At 41.0% G+C, this 23,962-nt stretch overlaps 1 protein-coding gene across 3 annotated transcripts in view; it reads right to left on the bottom strand.

The window, feature by feature from the left end:
• Positions 1–23,962, bottom strand: part of ano3 (anoctamin 3) — a 32,424-nt gene that overhangs the window by 3,831 nt on the left and 4,631 nt on the right. Inside the window, exons 2-24 of one of the 3 annotated variants that reach the window (XM_041938367.1) lie at positions 18,498–18,704; positions 15,364–15,494; positions 15,091–15,246; positions 14,901–15,001; positions 14,737–14,781; positions 11,204–11,338; positions 10,521–10,627; positions 9,267–9,322; positions 9,041–9,162; positions 7,269–7,403; positions 7,049–7,145; positions 6,367–6,427; positions 4,218–4,300; positions 3,987–4,127; positions 3,446–3,610; positions 3,182–3,218; positions 2,947–3,058; positions 2,590–2,647; positions 2,216–2,313; positions 1,780–1,934; positions 1,487–1,639; positions 416–566; positions 144–330 (exon numbers count right to left, since the gene is read on the bottom strand). In XM_041938367.1, coding sequence (XP_041794301.1) covers positions 144–330; positions 416–566; positions 1,487–1,639; positions 1,780–1,934; positions 2,216–2,313; positions 2,590–2,647; positions 2,947–3,058; positions 3,182–3,218; positions 3,446–3,610; positions 3,987–4,127; positions 4,218–4,300; positions 6,367–6,427; positions 7,049–7,145; positions 7,269–7,403; positions 9,041–9,162; positions 9,267–9,322; positions 10,521–10,627; positions 11,204–11,338; positions 14,737–14,781; positions 14,901–15,001; positions 15,091–15,246; positions 15,364–15,494; positions 18,498–18,704 — 2,693 coding nt within the window. The remainder of the gene's footprint in view (positions 1–143; positions 331–415; positions 567–1,486; positions 1,640–1,779; positions 1,935–2,215; positions 2,314–2,589; positions 2,648–2,946; positions 3,059–3,181; positions 3,219–3,445; positions 3,611–3,986; positions 4,128–4,217; positions 4,301–6,366; positions 6,428–7,048; positions 7,146–7,268; positions 7,404–9,040; positions 9,163–9,266; positions 9,323–10,520; positions 10,628–11,203; positions 11,339–14,736; positions 14,782–14,900; positions 15,002–15,090; positions 15,247–15,363; positions 15,495–18,497; positions 18,705–23,962) is intronic. The other 2 variants (XM_041938369.1, XM_041938368.1) reach the window with 2 other exon arrangements.

Genomic DNA, 23,962 nt, shown 5'->3' with positions numbered 1-23,962 from the left:
CACATGAATTAATAAAAGTACAAGAAATTATAAAACTACAAAAAAAATGTCATTTAGCAGACTTGAGAAGGACATAAAGGGGATTTAGTTTATAGCTGCCTGCCTTGCTAGAAAACACACACAAAAACGAAACGCCGACAGACCTCAAAGACGATGATGAAGGCCAGCCTGGCAGCCAGGACGTGCCAAAACTGCAGGGTGAATTCGTACGGCACCGAGCTCCAGGGCGGCGCTCTGTAGTCTCTGTACCTGCAGTATCTGGTCTGGCTGCTGTTCGCCTCCTTCATTTCAAACACGGACAGGCTGCTGTTCATGTAGCCTCGCAAACACCTGAAGGCGAGAGGAAAAGCCATCAGAACATAACACGAGCCGCTCCGCCGGATATACTTAAAAAGCCTACACATTTATCGCTTACTCATCCTCGTGGTGGTGTCCCTTGTCCACACACGGGCCATATTTGAAGGCGTAAACAAAGCGGGGGATGTAGTCTGAGGTGATGGCAATGACGAAGGCGTTGGTGATGACTGCTAGCACGCCGATACCTTCGAGAATCCCATGCCAGATGCCTTGACAGTCAAACCGGAGGAGAAAAAAAACACATCTCATCACTTTATTATGTGTAAAGGAAGACAGTTTGGAAAATGAGTGTTCAGAGAGATTATAAATCTACATCCCTTAGTCTACAAGACATAGTAACCGAAGTTCTGTGTGGCTGACAGTGCTGAGCCTTTTACTGGCGAAACATTAAAGTGCATCAAGCAGAAGACAATGACGGACAACTGAAAAGGAAAATTCTACCCTTTGATTATGTCACGAAATCACTCATTTGTGACATTTATGCACATTCCAGACAAAGTGTCTCCTTCGTCGTGCTTCATCTGCTTCTCTTCCGTCAACAATTTAGCAGAGTGAGTTTCAACAGTCTCAAGATGGTGCAAGGACATATTGTTTATGTAATCACATACGCAGCTACGTAGCCAAATAATTACAACAGCATGTTTTTTTTGGCTGCATTACAAAAAAGTCTATAGAGGCTACTTCACTGTCATCTTTTTGCCTTTTCTTTATTAGACTTGTCTCTGTATAATTGGTAAAAGCCAGCTTAAACCTACAAAGAAGCTTTGCTTTTTGATTCTGTGTGACTCAAACATAATGTGTTCATTACAGCTTTCTAAATATTTCTGTGTGAATTCTTCCTTTAATTACAGGGCAACATGCCACAAGAAGCATTCGGTCATATATTATAAGGCAGTTGGAGGGTGGTGTTTGTAGTCATATGCGGAGGTGGGCTGGTGAGAAGGGAGGTGCAGCATATGGCAGTGCAGTAACAGAGGGTATGGGAACATATCTATCTCCATAGGAGGGAAAATGTTTGCTCTCCATTTTACATTTTAGCATTGGAAAAAGCAGCTCTGGTCTAAAAATAAAACAGACACTGCAGGAGAGACAGCAAGGAGGTGCGGGGGCACTCAGGGATCACACTGACCTATGTCTGTGGCTCGGGCAGGCATGGGTCTCCTCCACTGAGTGACAAACTTGTAGGCGTCAAGACGAATCTCGATGATGTTGTTGAGCAGTGCCAGGAGGGGAGCCAGCGGGAACGCCGCTACAAAGATGGTGGTGAAGCCAAACTGGAGAACTGCAGAGGAAAGAACCGTTTGGACGAACTTCAGAGGGTGTCCGTCTCAACTCTGGCAGAGTGTTAATAGCTGTAATTTTTATTTTTTTTCCTTCTCTCCTCAGACAAGTATAGCACTTCAAAAGGGTGTAATGATTTACCCATTTCAAGGTATTCGTCCACCAGTCCATGGGCGTTCATCGGCTGCAGATTCCAGTCTTTGTCCCACTGTGGAAGCTGGGCTTTATTCTCTACATTCTGCCCTCCACCACCTCCTTTCTTCATCTTCCTGCGAGACCACCAGTTCTGCAGCAAACTGAAAATGTAGCAAGTAGCGAACTGTCAACTCAAAGCAATTATTTCTGACAATGTGCTGAGCACTGCAGGAACGATTTTACTAAGCCGCACACAAGAGGATTTTATGTGTTTTTGCAGAAGAAAATCCTTTTCATATGCTAATAAACCAAAGGACAAAAAAAACTAAACATTATATTACACAAGGTTTGTAAAATGCCAATCACTTGAAATTACAGCACTGAGGATTGAATAATGGTTCAACCAGAAAGACGCACCTGATTATATTAACATATTACTTACGGATAACCGAGCTCCATGAAGTTGTTCCAGATTTGTTTGAAGAACATGATGACTCCCATTTGCAGGCACAGATCAATCAAACAGCCACTCGGGTGACACTGAGAATAATACATTTAAAATTAAAAAAACACTGTGACATTCATATTTCATGCTCAATAATTCAAAGCCATGAGTGGATCCTGGGACACACTTCAACCCATTCTGCTTTCTCATCATTAAAATTTTAAATCCCAGTAATTATGTGAGAGATTAATGGTTCTCATACTCAAATACAAACGGATCATTAAAAAGATGAATTACTTGAAAATTCTAAATATATCCTAAAACAGAAGGCAATGATCTGCCCACTTATGGTGATGCCTAATTGCACTCACCTCCTCCAGTCTCCATCGATTAAAGAGTTTATTGTATTTTCCAGGCCTGCCAGCAAACCTGAACGGATTGAGATTACCAACATTAACTGTGAAATTCAATCAGAGGAAAAATAATAAACTCTGAGAAGAAAAAAGAAACTTAAAGGTGCTTATTATGTCCAATAAAGTTCACAGCTTGGCTACATTTCTAGTCAGGGGAAATATTTTGCAAATGCTGAAACATGAGGTCCAAAATGAACTGAAAGGACGGGAGACTTGGCAGTCAAGACCTGGGATTTTAAAACAAAACATCTTTGCACAATCTCTCATTAAATTCACTGTAAACAGGAACTGTGGAGTTCATGGCAGCTGGCCTACCTTCCGAGAAAGAAAGCGATGTAAAAGGTGGAGCTGTTCAAATTGACAAACTGGAACAGGAACATCTTCAGAGCAAAGCTGTTCTCCCACTCAGACTCTGTCCGTGGGTGCTCTGAGGAGGGGGGGGGCAAGGGGTCGTGGGGTGGACGAGGGAGAAAATAAATGCTAGCCAACCATCTGGGAAGCGAGAGATAATGAAGTTATAAATGCCAGGCAGCATGTGAACAATGCTCACCTAAATTTGTCAGCAGATAAGCCACCTTTTCATACACCTGGAAAGATGATAGTACTCATAAGCATCAACAGGGAAAAGGTTGAGGAGGGTAAAGACCATGAGAAAGAGAGGCAAAGAGGAATCTCAGCAAAAAAAAAACAACTGAATGTCTTTCTGGCTGCGGACGTGATAGATCCTGGAACACTGCACTGAATAAATGTTTGATGAAACATTTGTTGGACAGTACATGTAAACGGGCCAGATGATGCTTGTCAAGACACCCACCACATTCAGAGACATGATGATCATAAAGTTGATGCAGACACCAGTGCCAGAGGTGGCAAACTGCCAGTTCTTCTTGACAAAATACCAGTTGAGGGAAGCGAACTTCTCCATCGCTATGAGACGGAAAACCACCACAGCAAACACGGCTGTCAGGACGAGGGAAATCTGGGCAGAGAGATGATGGAGAGAAGGCAGAATAGAGGAGGGGAGGATGTTTTTGTTAAAAATAAGTGTGATAAGCACAGATAAACTCCGCAGTTTATATTATAGAGGTGTTATCTTATCTTATGATAAACAAATATGCAGTATAGAAAGGAAAAATTCAGATAAACAAAACATCCATCATTCAAATGCAATCAGTAAACAGGAGAAATTAGGCCATCAGAAAAGCCAAATCCACTATTTCATTACAGATTTTGTCCAGCAGGGGGAGATGTTATGCCACCGCTGGCACATCATAAAGTGGCCGATAAAATGATGGTGATCCCACTCTGAGACTTGATCCCAAAGGAGCAGATTATTCGAAGATCAAAGGGTTTACCATGAAGAATATTCCGGACACAGACACCATGAGCCGGCTGAGTTTGTCTGAGAAGGGCTGGAAAGGCTCGGGCTTGCCAGAGATTGGGTTGACTCTCTCCACCCTGGAGTACTTGGCTTCAAATTGAGGCCTCAGCTCCTCCTAAATCAGAGCACACATTCCAGCATGCTGAACTTAAATTGCGAGGTAATCAAATGATGTCTGAGCTATTTGAGGATGATGCTGACGTACTTCTTCCTCCTCCCAATCAATGAGGTCCCAGTCATAAGTCAGTTCTGCCCTCCTCCTTTTCCAGAACTCCAGGAATACTGTGGCTGCAGAGAGGGATCAGGAATCAGTCACATTATTGATCAACTTTGATATGTAACACACAGTGTGATTGATAATCTGCAGAGGGCCATTAACACCACATCATGGTCAGACATCCTTAGTCAAACACAGGCTGCAGTGACATGCATGGCCCATTATGGAAACTGATTACAGCCATCAGTTCCCAGACTGCTTCGCCTCTGTGGTGAAGTTAAGGAGAACCGGCAACAGCAAATAGGCTTTCCTTGTACAATGTTTCACCCCCAAATCATTTCTTTGTCAGGCCAGATCCATTTTATGTTGAAAGACTTCAAAAAGTAAAGCTCTCTGTGGGCAGAATTTAGTCTGGAGTCATTGTTTCCTTTGTGTCGGACTCTATTGTGACTTGAGCTGCGTACAACACCAGAAATTCGTGCTCGTAATCTTCTCTGTCAAGACTTTTCATGTATGCTGATTCATTACAGATACATAACACCAGAAAAAAAGGCTTTTGTAAAGGCTGCATCTCACGCACCCTTCAGAATCGACCCTTATGTGGTTCAATACATGTGGAAAAATGTGCCATGGCAGCATTACTGCAAATACAGTGACAGATGAGTGGAAAAGAATGGTGCAATCTTGTATGATCTATGATGGACAGCACACTGTAACACGATACTACTTTGCATTACACACAAACAACATGTGTGATTTTGCAGCAGGCGGACGAACGTCTCACGAAAACATTCGACCGGTGCTGTGCAGCCTTAACACGGCACTGCTTTGTGCAGTATGAACTTATTGCATGTGTTTAGAGCAGAAACAGCTATTAACTGATTCATCAGTCAATCAACAGAAACAAAATCATCAATTATTTTAGTTATTGAGTCAAACAATCCTCAATTCCAGCAACTCAATTATAAGAATTGACTGCATTTCTTTGTGATATTTGATAATAAACTGAATATTTCTATGTTTTAGTCCGTTGTTCAGACAAAACAAGTAATTCCATCATATTATTTTGGGCTTTGTGGTGGATATTTTTTACTATTTGGTGGCATTAATCAAGAAAAAACAGCAGATTATTGGACAATAATGGTTAGTTGCAGCCCTACACGAGTTGTTTTTACATCCATTTAAAGTAAAACAAAATATTCCAGTGATGGAAGATAAATTTGGGGCACACAAAGGAATTGTGTCCTTAAAAAGCACCAGAATGTGAATCCTCAGGTCGAACAACTTTCACTGCTGTTATAGATGTTGAAGTTTAATATAGCTTGACCCACTTTTGTTTAAAGAGAGAGAAAAGCAGCCTTCTCAGATGCCTACATTCAGTCCCTTGGGCTAACCAATTTTTCATCTCTATCTCGCACACGCACTCTCACACACAGCAGAGCTGGAGAGCATTCGCTCAGTGGTGCAGTGCTGCTGCTTTGGTCCACATTGCCAAAAGCCGTCATGGAGGATTCAGAGGTACAGACCTCAGTCTGCGAGGCTGGCTAGACCTCCCTCGGCTCTCCAGCTCTCCAGCTCTCCTCGGCCTTCATTTAGCCCGAACTCAGAACACAATGTGCCAAGTGTTCCCTGCAGGCACAGGTGATTATTTACCATGCTGGCAGGTATATGGATCTGTGAAGGGCGCTGCACAGTAACACTCACGCTGTACATTACAAAACATATTATAGCTGTGGGACCCATAGCTGCAATATACCGGTATGGTGCAACCCAGACAGCTGAATGATACAGCCTCCCTCTGGAAAATGTTTAATTATCCGACTAATTACATCAGGACAGCACTGAAAGTGTAAGTGCAGACGCTCAGTCAGAGGAGCCTGAGCATGTTTTATTCGCTGACAAATGTGTTACAGAGTGAATATCCCCCGTATTTGGACTGCAGAGTGTTTACTGTGTCGAATTCTCAGTTGAAAAGCTTAATGTGTTTGGAGGAGTTGAGTGCAGAGTGGAAGCGTGAGCACTGACACACTATTGTATAAATAGATTCGAATTCCAGAAGGTTTCAATTCAAGCGAGGGACATATAATACAACAAGTGTTGACAAAATCAGGGACAAACAGAGGCAGTCTCCACCTACCCCAAATAGCCATGAAGATAGCAAAGAACACTGTGCCGCCATTATCAAACAGATGGGTCACCTAGAAACACAAGCACATGGAGAGCTGCTCTGAAAAGTGCTTCCTGAAATAGTGACTTTACGATTATGACTTTAATAGAGTTTGAATTTCAAAAGCATTTTTTGTTAAAAATACATGTCAGGACTTTGTCACGACAACATCCTACTTCAGAGTTTCTCATCCTTGAGTTTGCGGCCTCAAGTGAGATATTCTTGAAGAAATTGCTGACATTTTGGGAAATAAGCTTATTGGATGGGAAGATTGATACCACTGGTGGTCAGCTTAGCTTAGCATAAAGACGGGAAACAAGGTAACACAAAAATGCCAAGTTGCGGTGTTATGTGTATTTCCAAAAATGTCCAATAACCAAACCTTTAAAATATTGTTTTTTGTTTCAAATCTTCAATAAGAATTAAATTAATTAGGTGTCGGATGCATCATTTCATCAGTGTAATCTATTTGAAACTTCATGATTTCTGTGATGTTCTCAAATTCAAATGACAACTTGACAGTTCTCCAGTTTGTGGGGTCATGAGAGTTCAAAACCTCAAAAGACCTCAAAATTTCATTGTCAGAGGAGGTTGAAAAATTCCAACATCCTGAAATGCTGTGACTACGGATAAATATCAGAGCTGCACTGACCTTTGCGTAGACACAACTGTCACTTAGTGTCCATGGCTCACAGGTGTCCTCACACATGGGACACATGATGGTCGTGTTGGCTTCACAAATCTCTTTACTGATGAGACGGTGAATCAGGAAATGACAGCAACAATCAAGAAGATACATGTTTTAAATTACGCATTTTACGTTATTATTAATACAATGGATCTTAAATGGAATGCAGGTTGTGTGAACTTACCTGACTTGGCTCGAGTCCATGGTGAAGAGACCATAGAGGAAGACAAAAACACCGACCAGGGCGGCAGGGATCAACATGCCAGTGTACCAGCCCAACCATGCAAAGTAAAGACCGATTTTCTCACCAAAGTATCGCCTGGGTGAGAGACGGAGAGACAGAGTGGTCAAAATTCACCAATAAACTGTGTTGACAGTTAAATTGTACATGGGCATGTGCACTGGCAGTGAAGCTGTGGGTGTAGTTAGTGTACTGTGAGGTAATTTAAAGGTCACACAGTATAATGCTGTAGTGGGAAATGAATCAAAAACCGTATCTGCTTCCCAAACCACAGCTGTCAAGGTGCCCTTGAGCAAGACGCCTATTTCACAACTGCTCCAGTAAAGCAGCTCAGTGGAAATTAGCTGTATCAGGCAACTCCTGAGCGTGTGTGCAACGCTGCATTAACAATGAGAAAGAGCATGACTGTGTCAACAAACCCTCCCTGAGTATGTTTATATGCACACTAGCATCCCTGTAAAAGTTCTTGGTTTCAGGATGAGGGCTGATATAAACTAGGTTTCTGTAACCAAGATATTCAATTGAGAAACAATTTATAGCCAGACTGTTTTAGGTAATTCAGTGAATAAAAAAACCTGGAAAATCAAGTTACCCATCAGAATCATGCAAAACCTCTTAAAGGCTGCAATAACAGCGTTTTGACCACTTGGGGGCAGTGGAAACAGGTTGTGAACACAACATTGACATATCATCACCTTTTAACTTGTTTCATACAAGCTGTTAGCAATAGTTGCGTATTTAAACATCCAGCCAGCATGGAGCAACCATTAACTTGGAGTTGTGTGTCTGTCCACCTGAAGTCCAACAATTGCTCTCTTTTTGCTCTGTTTTTGGTCCCTACCAAGTCCTGAGGGAAACTGGCTTATGGCTGCTAAATGTTCCACTATGGTCAACAGCAAGTCACTAACTGTGTGTTTGCCCTTATGATGCTAGCAGGTAGTGTGGAGTGGGTTTTTAGGGCTTTTTCACTGTAATCAGGTGCCTGCTGCAGATGAAAGCGGCGCTATCAGAGCGGTGAGAGTGAACCAAAACAGCAGGAGGCAGTTAGCCGATCTTAGCATAAAAAATGAAAGCAGGAGGAAACAGCTGGCCTGGCTCTGTTTAAAGTTTTAAAAAATCTACCTACCAGCACCTCTAAAGCTCAATAAATAACATGTTATATCATGTTTGTTTACTCTGCACCAGAAATATAAATGGAAATTTGTACTTTCAGATGGAGTTATGTGGTGTACATTTTCCCCTGTTTCTAATCTTTATGCAAAGCTAAGCTTACCGCATCTCCATCCCATCCAACCGCTCGAGCTCTGTAATTAACACATGAGAGTGGTATTGATCTTCTCATCTAACTCTGGGCAAGAAAGTGAAGAAGTGTATCTCGCAAAGAGTCAAACTTTGAAAAAGTGACAAGGACTCTTTCTTCTCTTCCTTTAGTGGTGATAAGGCAGAGAAGACATTGTAGTATCCAGGCAGACATAAACTAAAGTGGGTCCTTAACTGTTAAATTAACTCCATCAGCTCAGAAAAAAACAGACTATCCTGGGAGGGATGTTCAGACAGCAGCCTGGTCAGACACCTGAATATTTTTCTAGTCATACGCTTTATACAGGGAGATGAAAAACTGGGTTACTCTTTGTTCTATTTAAACAACACATCCTGAATTTGACCAAAGGCTCAACAGCAGCTCATGAAGCTGTGTCTCCTGCTTCAACACCTACCTGATGAGGTCCAGAGGCTGGTACTTGTACCAGATTCCCCAGCGGGCCCAGCGCTCATACAGAAGATGCCTGTGGTTCTGGGCACCATGTGTCTTAATTGGGTGTCTGCTCTTGTAACCACCCTGATGAGACAAAGAGCGTAGGAGTCCACATCACAAAGGGAATTTTACTGTTTGACAATTTGTGAATCTCTACAGCTTTTCTGCAGAAATAGAAAATCTCTCACCTCATGAGGAGGAAATGCAGCCTCGTATGTGTTGTTGCCCAATAAGCGGTTGATACCTACAGCAGAATAAATGATGTCATGTCAAAGGATGCCGATATACAAGCCAGAAAAGCACGAGGACACAGCATTAAAAATTTAGCACCACCCATAATTGAGAGAGGGGTCCAGTGAGAGATTCATTTAAACCCACTCTTCCAGAGCCACAACAATTTACTGCATTATGTAACTGACAAGCTGCATTAGACAAGCACATGAGAAGCTTAAAACACTCAGGTTAGAATTTCAAATAGCTGTAAGCACTTGAAAACAACCTCTAGCATTTTTGCAGTACCATAATTACATGGTATAAAATATTGTCTCAATCACAATAAAACTGAATTGCCTGCAGTACTGTTACTGAATTATATGTTATTTTTCATAGGACAGAAGTGCATTCATTTGCATTGTCATCCCCTGACTGACCGCGTAGATAGTGGGAGCAGGAGCAGGGAGGGGTGGATTTGAAAAGGATTTTCCACCCTTGTGGCGGAGCTGATCTTATTTGTTGGAAAGTAGAGTGGTCAACAGCATTAAAATATTAATGCGAAATCCGTTCCAGCCCTTCAAGGCCAAACTTTAATCAGCAAAACATGTCGGCAGCAGTGGGACAAGATAGTGGAGTGGGAGTGGACAGACAGTTCGGTAACAGCTGATACCAAAAAAATAAATAAAAATAAACCAACAGCCAGAAGGAGAGGAGGGATCAGCCACAAGTTGGAGGATACCAACAGCTCAGTGCACATTTTAATCACCCACAGCAAAACAACAAAGACATAATTCCCCCCACTACCGTACTATCACTCTCTAAAGTCAAATTAAGAGCAAAATCTAGTCTCTTTCACTGGCGCCCCTGATGGTTAGCCACAATAAACACACAGAGAGGAATAAAGACAAAATGATTGTGTTTATTGAATTTACTGTGTGTATTTTGTTCCTTTGCCACAAATGGGCATTAATTATTTAAGGCTCATTCTGTAAAGTCTAATACAAAAGTTGCTGTTCAATAAAACTACAAAATTAACAAAAATAAACATAAAAACGAGTTATTTTCTAAAATATGTAGACTCTGCGCCCTTCTCAATGAATAATTGTCTTAAATATAATACATGGACATTATTATATATATATGAGCCACTGCCACTAATGTGCAAATATTATAAATATTGTTTAGCAGGAGAGGAGCAAGAAGAGAAAGAAGCAAGGGCGGCGCCTTACCCATCTTTGATTTTCCATCCTCGTACTTAGTGCGCTGCAGGACATGATGGACTATTCTGCTTCTGGTGGAATTGGAAAAGAACGTCTCTCTATTGTTGATAGTGAAGCTGGGAGAGAAATAACGGGACACTCCTTCAGATCATGTAGCAGTAATTAATATCACTCCCTTAATGAGAGCTGAGCCAATAATAATAATTCATTCATTAAAACTCTATTTGTGGTATAAAGTTTGTGCTCATTCCAGCATCATTGTTTTTTTAAAAAAAGCTGTCAAGGCTGACAAGCAAAGGAAAAGTGGAAATGATTCACTGACAAATGAGATAAGATGATGTCTGTGATCAAACAGATGCTTTGAAAATGAAATAAATAAAAAAACAGAGAGGAATGGGGAGAAATCTAATCATTCCATGGACATCTGCTGCTATATTTCAATATCTTATTTATGATCGGCTTGTCTTCATCGTTCTGAGTTCTGGCTCAAAAATATAAAATATACAAGACTTCATAAGTTTCTTCTGCTGGTTTCTAAACTCCAAATCCAGAGCTCAAAACATGAATGTATGAGAGGGAAACAAGGGATGCAGAGCAGGACAGATATCAGCTAACACTACTGTGTGCAACACTCTGATCAAGTGCGTGAGTTTGAGTGGTGGCATTCATGGCTGTGTATAAGTCCTCCTTACTGATGCATGCGTGCTCTGCTGAAGGGAGCTGTGTAGCAATCAGTTTCCTCCAGGTCAGGCAAGGCCTCTTTGTCCAGCTTCATGGGATTTCTGGGAAGCCAGCTTTTTATCTGACGACATCTCAGATGAAACCTGCTGCACAGACGCACAGAGGAGCAGGATTAACGGCACAGATTAACATGAAGATTGTTTTCTTTGATATGGAACAGTGGCTCCTAACCTTTTTCCCCTCATTCAACCCTGATGAGCTCACACCACCTCGCGCCCCCTAAAAACCCTTTTTCACACACATGCACATGTACACCCTGCTGACTATTGTTTTTCATTTTCATGCTGCTTGTGACTCATGCAGCCTGGGTGTCGCTGATCCAGAATAACAGCTTGTTGAATTCAACTCAGAGAATAATTCTGTTTTAATTTTACAGTCATGATTTAAGGATCTGGTGAAGTCTGGGGGCATGCATTGATTTTCCTAATTTGTATCTCCTTTTAAGGCAATAATAATAAATAGAAACAAAACTAAGTGTCTACAGCCATGCTAGCAGCTCTGTGAAGCTATACTCAGGCAAAGAGATACTTTGAGCTAAATGCTAACATCAACATGCTAACATGCTCACACTGTCAATGCTAACATGTCGATGTTTTCTATGTATAAATTTACCATGTTCATCATCTTAGTTTAGCATGTTAGCATGCTTACATTTCTAATTAGCAGTAAACACAAAGTAAAGCTGTGGCTAACGTGAATAGTTTTGTGGATGTAAATACTACTACTACTACTATTAATAATAATCACAATAATAATAATAATAATAATAATAATAATAATAATAAGAAGAAGAAGAAGAAGAAGAAGAAGAAGAAGAAGAAGAAGAAGAAGAAGAAGAAGAACTGGACAAATTAACATTTTGATCTGACGATGGCGCAATATAGAAATTTAAGAAATCACTTAAGATATAATTCAATACAATTCCTCTTGTTGGGGGCATAAATATGTGTACAAAATTTTAGGTTAAGGGAAGAGGAAAAGTCAGGGCATCACCAAAGTCATTAGAACCTGAAAGTCCAGGAATCACGAATGTGTTTCAATTTTGCACCAATCTAACATGTAGATTTTGAGTTATTTTAAAGTATTAGTAAAATCTTTGGTGCTAGATGAACTGTCAGGGGATCACAGTATCATTAGGATTCAAACATAACCAGGAACTACAAGTACGTGTAAAGAGTGGAAATCCATCCAGTAGTTGCAGAGATTTTTTAGTCTGGAACAAAGTAGTGGACCAACCAACAGACTGACATCCCTTGAGCCACACCTCTAGCATGGCTAAAAATCTGGGTAATATTTGCCCACTGCCTGTAGTGAAGCGAAAAGGTGTGTGTGTGGTGGTGGGGCGCATTAAGGCTCTTATTGAGAGGAATATGCAATATCTTGGTGTAGGACATTGTGCAATATTTTGATGTAATGCACTGTGCAGTACCCTTGGTGTGTGCAGTATGTTCGGGTATTTAAAAATCTGGGTGTGAAACTGCATGTTATATGTAGTTCGACTGCAAATATGTGCTGCTACATAGACTGTGTCTCTCAAATGCCCAAGACAAATTTCTCCTAAGGGAGTCAATAAAAGACAATCTAATCTAATCTAATCTCATGATTCTCCAGATTTGCTGGAAGGGTCTCTGTCTAATTTGTAAGGCTCTCTTCTCAAATGGCTTAAATGAATATAAATGAAAATTCTAGAGGCAGACACACCGCTGCTGGAGAGTATTTTATGTTGTTTTATGTTATGTTGTTGTGAAGGGGACAGGCACTGTACAGAAAGTAATGTTACCAAACCAGCAAGCTGTCAGCACCTGCACACGGCCCATTTGTTCTGTTTTTCAGGGAAGTGAGTTAGTGACAGACCATTAGTAAACACATAAGACTATGGATTTTTCTTCTTAGAGCAGCTTTAAGTGAAAGACTGCAGGAGCTCCAAGGAAAACATAATGATCCTCATTGTTCACAATGACTAAGATCACTCTCACACAAGGTTTAAAAGCGCTTTGTTCTCAGTTGGACAGGTGGGCGAGTGATACTTGTCTGTGTGATTTTTGTCTGCTTGGTGTGTGTAGGCGAACAGTATGTGTGTGTGTCCTCAGAGCGTGACCATTAAAACGTACATGTTAGGTACCTGGTGAAATATCATGAAATGCTAAAACAGGCATATTTATTGCTGTTAGTTTGTCAGGGTGCATTAATACTGGTAGCCAGTGACAATAATAAACAGACTCAAACAGTGGAAGAAATGAGTCACACCATGTTTGCTGTTTAATGGATAAAAACAAGCACTCCTTCAGACCAGTAATATCACACTTCACTAACTGTTGCCTATTCAAAGATTTCTAAAGGCTCATTCAAAGATTACGTATAAACTTCTTCCATCATTGCTGCAGCTCTCATCAAGAGTGAACTACAGTGCTGTGAAATGTATGAAATTATGTGTTTCTCCATGTAACTCAGCTAATCTGCCTCATCAGGACTGCAGGGGTGTGATGTGACTGACAGTAGTGACATGTTGCAAAATCCTGATTGGTGCGTGGACGTATGTGACTTCTCTTTTCTACAAATGAGTGTCACCCACTTCAAACCAGTGAGAGGAGCAAAAGCAAAACAAAAAATATGCAAATTTATCACATGAAATATCCAAAAGTTTTGACAGAAAATGTTCACGTAGGGCCATGCTGATCACGGATAATCAGATCTTAATTGCGGTTTTTGCAGACTTTACAGAAATAAAATGTAGATGCAGTATGTTTACCAAAGGTTTTCAAAACAAACGATGCTGCGGTGAATCTCTTCCAGTGATTTGTTGTTCCTATCTGTGTTCCAGGGAGATGAAGAGATGGAAATTCAGAGTCCAGAGCAGAGCTTGGACAACACTTGAACATCACATCAAAGCACGAGAGCGTCTCTCTAAAAATAGTATGCAAATAAGCCTGTGCGGCTGCATTTATTTGACTGAAATAAATGGAGCTGCATTAGTAGAATTTTATAGAAATACTTGTTAAGTATTTTATAGAAAAGCACACTCAGTGTGGGCGAGTTATAGTATCGTACTCTTAACAATGTCCCTGACGTGCAAGAGACTGTGGTTTTTGAAAAGGTTAGAAAGTTTAATTAAACACATCGATTTAAACAAACATAACATCGCTTCTGGCAATATCAGCCGCACTCAATCACTGACTAGACTTTCCAACCATTTGAATTCATCCCAGACTTTGTAAATAACGTATATTTACTCCCTGTCTGAGTAAAGGGTTAATTAATCCTGGACTAATTATTGCTCACTCAGTGCTTGGGTGGACTCACTGTGTTTGTGTTCCCCACTGAGGTGACTGATAACCTCAATCGTAAAACACCATCCGCAGCTCGCATTACCGCTGAAGCCATGCAGCTTCCCGTTCATGAATTTCATTAGATACACTGAGGCATCCAGCTTACTGCCCCCGGAGGGCAACCGAGAAAAATAATCCTATACCTTAAATCTACTTACCTGCCCAAGGTTTTGCTCTTCCAGTCTGTAAAGTAACATTTTTTCCTTGAAGAAGAACAGAAAAAAGACATGTTAAAGAGATTGGATGAAGCTGGCAGGCACTGATGAAGCTGACCTAAGCCCTTCCAGAGCTAAATGTCCAATCTGTTTCCTCTAATGGTTACCTGAAAGGCATCCGGATGTTCATCTGCTCTGCGTATTTGCAAAGCGTATCCCAAGGAGCGTGGACCTTCACAAACATGATGTCATTGTTCGTCAAGGAGGGCTTTCAAATTAAAAAAGAAACACAGCAGCTTTAGAACTAAGTTGGGAAATCAAGCTGAAGTCTTCTTAAACCAAATGGAAATGGTTTACCTCCTTCTCCAGCATTAGGCCCTCAGCCCGTAAATTCTTCTCAAACGTGCACCTCTTCTCCACCTGTGGACTGGACTTCTTGTAAACCAGGATGTAGTCAATGCGCTTCTTCCCATCTCGGAAAAACAGCCCAGAGGAACCAGCTGGATTCTTTCCCTGTGGCGAGAATGTTTCGCCTCTGAGTTTTACTAAACACACAACTGTTAATGCCTGAAACTTCTCAGTGAGAAAAAATAACTGCATTCGTGGCAATAACGGTGGATTAGAGGGTACCTGAAGTGAATTTGTGCGGGCCTCTAATTTAGCACGGGTGACAGGCTTTTGCAGCAGGAACGACTCGTCTGCCTTTGTTTCACATGTAGTCGCCTCTGACTCCTCCACGTAGTGATCCTTGCCATGCTCTGCTGCACACAGACGCAGCACGATCAGTGAGACAGTGTAAATGTGTATCCTACCTGCATTAATTCTTTTGCTGTTTCTCAAGTCGATATTTCCCTTAATCCGACTGCCAATAATGAATTAGATTTGAGCTAAATACAAATCCAGGTTATTCAAATGTGGGCGCAAGCTTGAGAGCAACACCCTGATGCTGTTGAACAGATCGTGCACTGATGTTGAAAGAGGGCCAATCATGTTTCCTTCATCCCTGTATCTGTATGCATCCCACTGATGTGCTCAAACAAAATTAAGCAAGCCCACACTGTGAGGCAAGACAGACAATTCAGATTGTACCTAGGATTCATTTTCTAACTGCTTTAGAGGCTCAGTGTTATGAAACCTTATCAGATTCCCTTTTTATTGGCACAAAAATGTCTGTCAGACGAACAACGCATTTGCAACCCAACATATGGAAGTATTTCCGTTTTCCATAGTATGTGGTGCTTTTATGAGGGGGAAAGCAGATTTACAGGGTGTGACAATCCATCTATCGGGCTTAAACAATGGCACATCATGACTAATACTGTACATGCAGCTCTAATTGCATGACATGGGCATAAAGCATGGACATCTCATTTCACAGTACAGCACAAAGTTATGTCTTCTCCAACACATGTGTGACAGCTTGGCTCATTTCTCCAGTCCAATGTGTTTACTTCACTGCCACCAGATCAGCTCGGTGCGACTACAGCCAGAACCTTCTGATACTGCTGAAACCTAGTGTAAGAAACATCAGAGATGACCATTTTCTTTCTTCTGAATACATACGGAAAACAAAAAAAAGTGGCTTTGGTGCATCATGTGTTTTTTTCTAAGTACTTTCTAATCACCATGGCAACCAGACTTAACAGCTTCATTACGGAACTGAGGTTGTGTTTTTTGTTTTAGTGTGTGCGTTAACATTACTGGGCTGTGGCTTCAGTTTTAATTCAGAATCCCGAGCTGTGACAGCTTTATATCTTTTTCCTTAGTTTTATTTTAATCAACACCTTCTCTCATCCAAGCTGGGATTGGAGAGAAAACTGTCCTTCTGTCTTATGTCTATTTTAAGCTCCCAACTGAGCAATGTGATAATCATTCAATCACTATATTTGTACAGAATAGTGAAAATGCTGTTCATTCATTTCATTCAATAACAAATAATACATCTATGACTAGCCACAAACAATGAAAAACATCAAACTGAATGACATCAAACATGCAGATGAAGTCCAGGAGGTGATGTGCCTTCTTTACAGACATCAATGTGAATTTCCTCCCCGCTGAAAGCCAACACAGTCCATTTGGATTTGGAGATAAAAGTGTCAGATGTGCTGGAAAGTGACTCAGACCTCTGGGCAACATGGGGTGCTGTAAAGAATCCAATAGCAGTCTGAATTCACACTGCTGCTTGAAGCGTTTCTAGTTTAAAATGCTTCATTTCGTAACTGATCAGCTTTCAGTATGTGGGTCATTATTTCAACATCAAGTTTTCTCAGTATAATTCATCAGTAAATTAGTACAATAACAGTTAAACTATGTGTCACATTTTAGGTTTGTTCTCCAGCTGCACTGCATCCAGCAATGACCTATCAAACTGACATTGACACCTGTCAGTGTTAACAGGTGGGAAGCTGCTGATGGATCATGTCCTTGTCTCGTGACCCCACACTGGTAGGTCTGTCCTCACTCTCTCCTTCTGTCTACATCCTCCTCAGGCGTAGAGAAAATAGAGCTTTTCCTCAGAACTCTATTTTCAGCACAACATCAAAAAACACCTCACTCTCTCATCTGCATGAAATTGCATCCCCTTCCTGGTTTTGCACTCCCTGCACCCAGTGAAATACCAAAGGGTCAGGCAAATGGTGTTTTCAAGGTCAGGAAAATGCCAACTTGTTGTTGCAGCTCTACTTTGTACTACAACAAAAATAGAGCCCTCACTGTCAGTCTCCTCTTAATATTCTTGAAGATATTATTAAGACGGAATCATTTTCATCCCTCTAACAAGCATTTCCATTTTCTCAGCCCATACGGAGACGCATTGTTTGTCCTTGCAACAGCATTTCCCTCACACTATCTCACTGCCTCTGAAAGAGCACCGGCACCATCGTGACAGTGTTTTCTAAATGCCTTGCAGCAGTAACACAATCTGCTCAATCAATATCATGCACACGCCTTAATGTCAACATTTTGCAAGTCTGTGTCTATTGAGCATAACATTCAATACAGTCAGTATGGAGTATGGAGAGAATAATTATACACACAATACAGGTAATAATGGCTGTCACCAGTAACACAACATATGTTGTCAGATACACAGAAATAAACTTAATTCTAATAGAATAATTTGACAGAAAAATACAAATCGGTTACTTTAAAGATGAAGATGAAAAGCTTCCTTTTAGGAATCTAAAATGAGTAGCAAATGATTTAAACACTCAATGAAAAAGAACTTAAACTTTGAAATGGCAACATGACTGCTGCACACAAAGCTAGTTCATATCGAGTTTAGCACTATTTAGCATTTAGCAGCTGTATGGACCAAATGTTGTTCAAAACCTGCAGATGCAGGTTTGATGACCTCCCCACCCCCCTCGACAAAATCGTAACATTTGTCAAGAGACGCATCAAAGGAAATCAGGACATCTCATGTTTGCATCAACGCAGAAGAGTAGAAGTCACAAATAAAAACAAACAACCGTGTATACATATGAACAGTATGTAGGTGGTTGAAATTCTGCTAACTGGCATGAAACCTAATGAATGAATGACCCTCCTTTGTCACAGAATTTGCCTATATAAGTAACTTAAAGTTTAAATTCTTTTTCATTTAGTCTTTGTCACTTTGATAAACCACTGCAGACACCTACAAGGTAAACTTTAAAAATCAACATGCACACTGATGTAGACGCTCTTTCATGACTGACGCATCCTATCCTCTCATGGGTCTAAGTTCGACTTAGTAAGTGTTGTCTTGCCAACAGGCTGACCTGTCTGTGGAGGGAGGAGGCTGCAGGAGGTGCTGATGCTCTGACTCAGACCCTCGACTTCTGGTTTGGGCTCCGGGCTCAGAGGCACAGACAGGAAGTGGTTGAGGTTGATTGGGTGAGTCTGACTCTGGGCCAGGCAGGGCAGGCTGCGGCGAGACGGCTTCAGGCTCTTCTCCTTCAGGATCTCGCTGATGCTGGTGTGCATGCCTGCGGAAGAGTGGGACAGAGGAAGATTGGAGGTATTTTCGTCAGTCACTTCAAGAATGTATAAAACACAGACAAATATACATATGCATTACATATTTACACATTTATATCACGGTTGTATCTTGCAGGCATGTTTACACTGATGAATAAATGTATTGTAGACAGAGACACTTGCATTAAGAGATGATGAAGCTCTGCTGGGAACACATGCATGACGTTAAATCTCACTGCAGTCAACAACATAAAAATGTATTACATAAGGTGGAGGTAGAGGTGGCCAATGCAGCATGAAAGGTCACGTCATTATAACTGCACTGTACACCTGCATGAGTATGACTGGATGCTTCCCGTCAGCTGGTAGCCAAACAGCTGATTAACGAGCCCCAGTGATAAGAAGCCTGAAAGGGGCACTCCCACTTTATGAAAGTGAAATATTAAATCACTGGAGTGCCCCATGGATGTCACAGCTAATGCCAATAAGCTAATGTAAGTGCAACTTCAGCACTTTAATGCAACACTCCATTCACTCATATCTATGTATTTATCTTTCAGTGTTTTATTTTGGCATTTTTGTTGCTTGTTTGTTTTTATCATCATATCTCAGCTTCTCTTGCAAAATATATCAACAAACAATAAATGTCCATTAACAAAAAGAAACAGATTCATAAAAGCTAAGAAAACCTATCTACAGTAGTTCTATGTGAGTGGAAAAAGGGAGGAAGGGAGGGAGAAATCACTTCACTCATCAACTAGTCCATCATTTTATGGGCTACAGTGGCTGTGATAATGTCTGCCCTTCATAGCAGAGTGCATTAAAACCACGAACACTCACCCTCCATCAAATCACACACAGCAGCATGATAGTGCACCACAAAACAAAACAACCTCAATGCGCCAGTTTAAGAAACCAGTTTAAGATCAACACATGTAATAACAGCATTCACTTGTGTAGTATAGTTATATAGCTTTCTCATTAGCATGTCATTATATCATTAATGCTGGCAGAGGTCATTTTCAAGGTGATTCCAGCAATAAAGAGCAATATTGTGAATGTGGGACTGACAGATTGTTGAATGGGTGGCTCAACAAAAGTGTAATCATAAATTGTAAAGAGAAGCTCGGAGGTTAATAACGATAATGAATGTCCAGCGATGGAAGCAGGACATTGTACCCGACCTTCACACCAGGCAGCAGCTCCATCGCTGCAGTTCCTGACATATTTATTCATGAAATGAAGGCGCTCGCTTTCAAATGGGAACGTGACTTCTTTTCACCCCCAGAAAGGAATCATTTTCAGTGACCTTCCTATACCGTTCGACTGCATTGATATTTCACTCTCTGTATCCTGGGGGTCTGCACTGCAAGCTGCGCAATAACTCATTCTCCCGACATTGATCTCGATGGGATTTCCCAGTGCTGTTGGGTGAGAATGGAGCCAGTTAAAGATGGGGGTGGGCTCAGGGGAACCACTAATCACGCTGTTTATTTCCTGTGCAGCCCCACAGATATGAAATGAATGAAGTTGTGAGCTCCAGCTAAAAGCTACAAAATGAATAATTGAGGAAGTGGTATCTATAGAAACTGTGCATTGAAAATATGCATTGAAACTGCTTGCAGCTGGATTTCACTCTGCTTAAGAGACAGATAAAAAAAATAGCTTGAAATGAAAGTCTAAATACAAAAGGAGATTACACGGCACAAAATACCTCATGTAAACTTGAAATAAAACCATTTGTCCATGTCACAAAGTTAATTTGTCTTCTCGCTAACAACAACGCTTGATTTCCAGTGCTTTAATAATTTCTATGGTATACACAAGCATTCAGTTCCACTCCGTTATTTTTCACATTTAAATCAATTCCATTAAATCCAATATTTAAAATCAATATTGACCTGCAGGTTGCTGAGGTATTAGTCTGTAAAGATTCACACTGTGCCAATTACATCTGCGATGACATTTTAGAAACCAGAGATTTTATGGACCAGTGAGCAAGAAGGTTTGTTTCTGTCAGCAGCAACATACTTTATGACTGGTCGGTAAATCAGTGTGAGCTGTGAGCTCCCAGTCGAGACGCCAGAAGCCTAAAGTGCCACATTTCTGCAGCCTTTGTGAATTGGTCTGAAGAGTGGAAGTATTTAAAATCATCGGTTACCTACTACTTACCTACTTTCACTCCATTATGCTGATCAATACATAGAGAATGGCTGCTGCTATGTATTGTCAAAAAGGTGCATTTACTGGACAGCAGGTGGTCTGCATAATCCCAACAGACATCGGCAAGGCTCAACATGTCGGAGACAATATATCAGAGCAGAGCAAGCTAATGGGCCTGTATTGGCGAGGCCTGGAGGTCCCACAGGACTGTCAAAGTTTAAAACAGACCTGCAAATTGGATGGGGTTGGTGTTGTGTGAAATTCCATGGAAATTTCAGAGCATGTGGATATGGAAAAAAAACTGTTCAAATCTCTCAGCCTCTGTGGATATTTAGGATATAATAATGGTTATCTGATAATCATTGCCCAGCTCCAATGCTTTGGCTTTGTTTTCACATGCAGGCAGACTCTATGAACTCTGTCCCACGGTCAGAGCAGTTGTGCGGAACGTTCTGAAGACAGTGCATTGTGTAAGTCTATATAAATATATAAAGGGTTCATCTAATGTGAAATCCTGTGTTTAATCTCGCTGTGTGCTGGCTAAAACTGGTTTATCAGGAAAAAGTTAATCCTGTGTGTGTGTGTGCATGGACTGTATGTGCGTGTGTGTGCCTGTTGATATGAGAGCCCGTGGGCTGTCAGTGTGTGTGAGTCCTGCACAGGGAGGAGGAGGGACGCAGGAGAGACAGGTAAAAAGAAAACAGATCGCGGCCCAGGGAGCGGACACTGTGAGGTGCTATGGGAAAAAAAACACCTCCAAATTTCCTCTGCATCAGCGTGACACGGGGGCCTTGACGACAAACCTGCGTGCGCTCTCACAAACACCCACTCAGGCTCATCCAAGGGGGAGCTGGACGAGCTTCAGGGAAGGGCGTGATCCAGGATTTGGATCTCTCCTGTGCAGCTTGTCCATGACGGTCTAGTGATGTGAGATTAAAAGGATTTGGTTTTGGTTTTGTGTGTGTGTGGGTATGATATTGTATAAACATACATATACCTATATACCATATAGTGACTGTATATGACGTTTTGGGCTTGTAAATGCAAATGTAAAAATCAAAAATGGAGGTTGTGTTAACTGTTATCTGTTCGTTATGCTCCTCTTGATAATTCATGAATAGTGAGCATATCCCTGGCAGTGCCACAGCACTCTATGTGTATATGTGCCACTGTCGCCAATCTACTCTGAGCCAGCTGGAAGAACAAACGTTTAATTTGAAAAATGTTGAGGATTTTCTGATCAATTACAAGCTGTCAGATATCAGAGGAAGCAAAACAATGTTGTGAAGATGAGGTAAGACTGTCCAATATTTGCTAAAAGAAACATTACTTTTGCTCTTTGTCACGTTCTTCCACTATCACTGTGAGAGCCATGAGCAGAAATGAAAGCACTGAGACATTATCTGCAAGGATGTTGCACAAAGTAGCAAACAGAGAATTCAGGTCAGTGGGCTGTTTCCCATCATGCCTCTATGTTTCCTCATTCTATACCCTCAATTATTCATCCATGTTCGGGCCATAGCACTTTGGGCATCGCAGCTTTCAACTCAAGAACATTATGCATCAGGACTTTTTAAAGCACAGCACACACACGCACATCATTATTACCGTCCCCCTACAGAGTGCATTTCAGGGAAAAATGGGCAAAGAAGAAAAAATAACACATACAGAGAAGCAGGTCCAAAACACTGCTGCGGTGCGTTTAGAAAAATTATCATGTGAGGCAGGACTGAGGCAAGGCCAGGAGCATCTCCTGTAGAAACGTTCTCCAAGCAATTACAGTGTGTTTCATTCTCCGCCTGGCATCATATCAAAGAACACATAGACGGAGCTGAGTTCACAAGAGGTATTTAGAAACATATCGTTAACAGCCACTGAATATTCAGCTCGCATCTTGTCTTACACGGTTAGTACTTGAGGCACCCCAATAATTCTTGCTGACCAAGTATGAATAATGATGACTGATCTCCGGCATGGGTCACTTCACTAGATGCTGACATTTATAGAAATTTCAATTCAATCCAAAACTGAAAATCGCAAACTTTTGTTCCTGCATGGTCATCCAGCAAAATCCTCATTGGACTGGCTGAAACAGACGCAGACCTAAAGATACATTCAGCATCGTAACAGTGTACTCAGACTTACTTTAAAATAATTTTACAAGTAAAGATATTTTGAAGCTGCAGTTTAAGCTGCAGTTACAGTACAAGTACCAAAAGAATAACTGCTGCACAACTAGTTCTGTGACTGCAGGTGTGTAGCTTCGGATTTCATGGAGAATATTTGGTACAATTGTATTTTCTACTTAGAACAGGGAGAAATCAAATACTTAAATTCCCATATGTGATTTGTGAAGCGGTGTGTGCTGGTAATTTCTCCATCCAGTACAAACAAGTAATGTCTGATTGGTCATTCATTTATTTAATTATGATAAATTATGACGGATAAGCGGAAGACAATGGATGGATGGATGGATGGATAAATTATGGCTAACTATTCAAATATGAGATATTGTAAATTGCACATTATTTACACAAGCTATTGTCTTAAAGCATCTACAAGGAACTTTCATTTTGTGTTGATTTTGGCGGCCCCTGTGGACAAAAGTGGTAGTGTAGCAGAAAAGGGCATCCCTGTCCTCCTCAGCTGTTCAATGACTGACCAAGGTTGACTCCTGCTCTACCACTGTGCCTTTAGGTTGTTTTTTTTTTTCTTCTTTTTCTCTTTGTTGATCGTATCAGTCATATCGATGATATTGCAGGCAATCGGACTCAGTGACGGGCATTAAGAATAACTACACTATATCGAAATAGCCAGTCTTATATCTGATGGTCTCATTTGCTGATGCAGGTGAAATAGAAGAGTCTGTATTAAATTAAGATTGTTTCATAACCAATTCTTCCAAACTGCAGTACGTTTAAGTGACTATAAAGGCATATATATTCAAACTGATGAATGCAAAGTAAATACCAAAAACAGCTTACTGACTTAACCTGAAACTAATATATGTGTGATGAAAACATGAAGCATCTGATTACAGGCACTGACCATCTTTAACACCATTTTATGTGTATAAAAAGTATACAACCCCTTGGATCTTTTT

Source organism: Chelmon rostratus, chromosome 6, assembly GCF_017976325.1.
Source record: "Chelmon rostratus isolate fCheRos1 chromosome 6, fCheRos1.pri, whole genome shotgun sequence".
NCBI classification, from domain to species: Eukaryota; Metazoa; Chordata; class Actinopteri; order Chaetodontiformes; family Chaetodontidae; genus Chelmon; species Chelmon rostratus.
The sequence above is the reverse complement of the archived record's forward strand: the minus strand, read 5'-3'. Positions and strand labels throughout refer to the sequence as shown.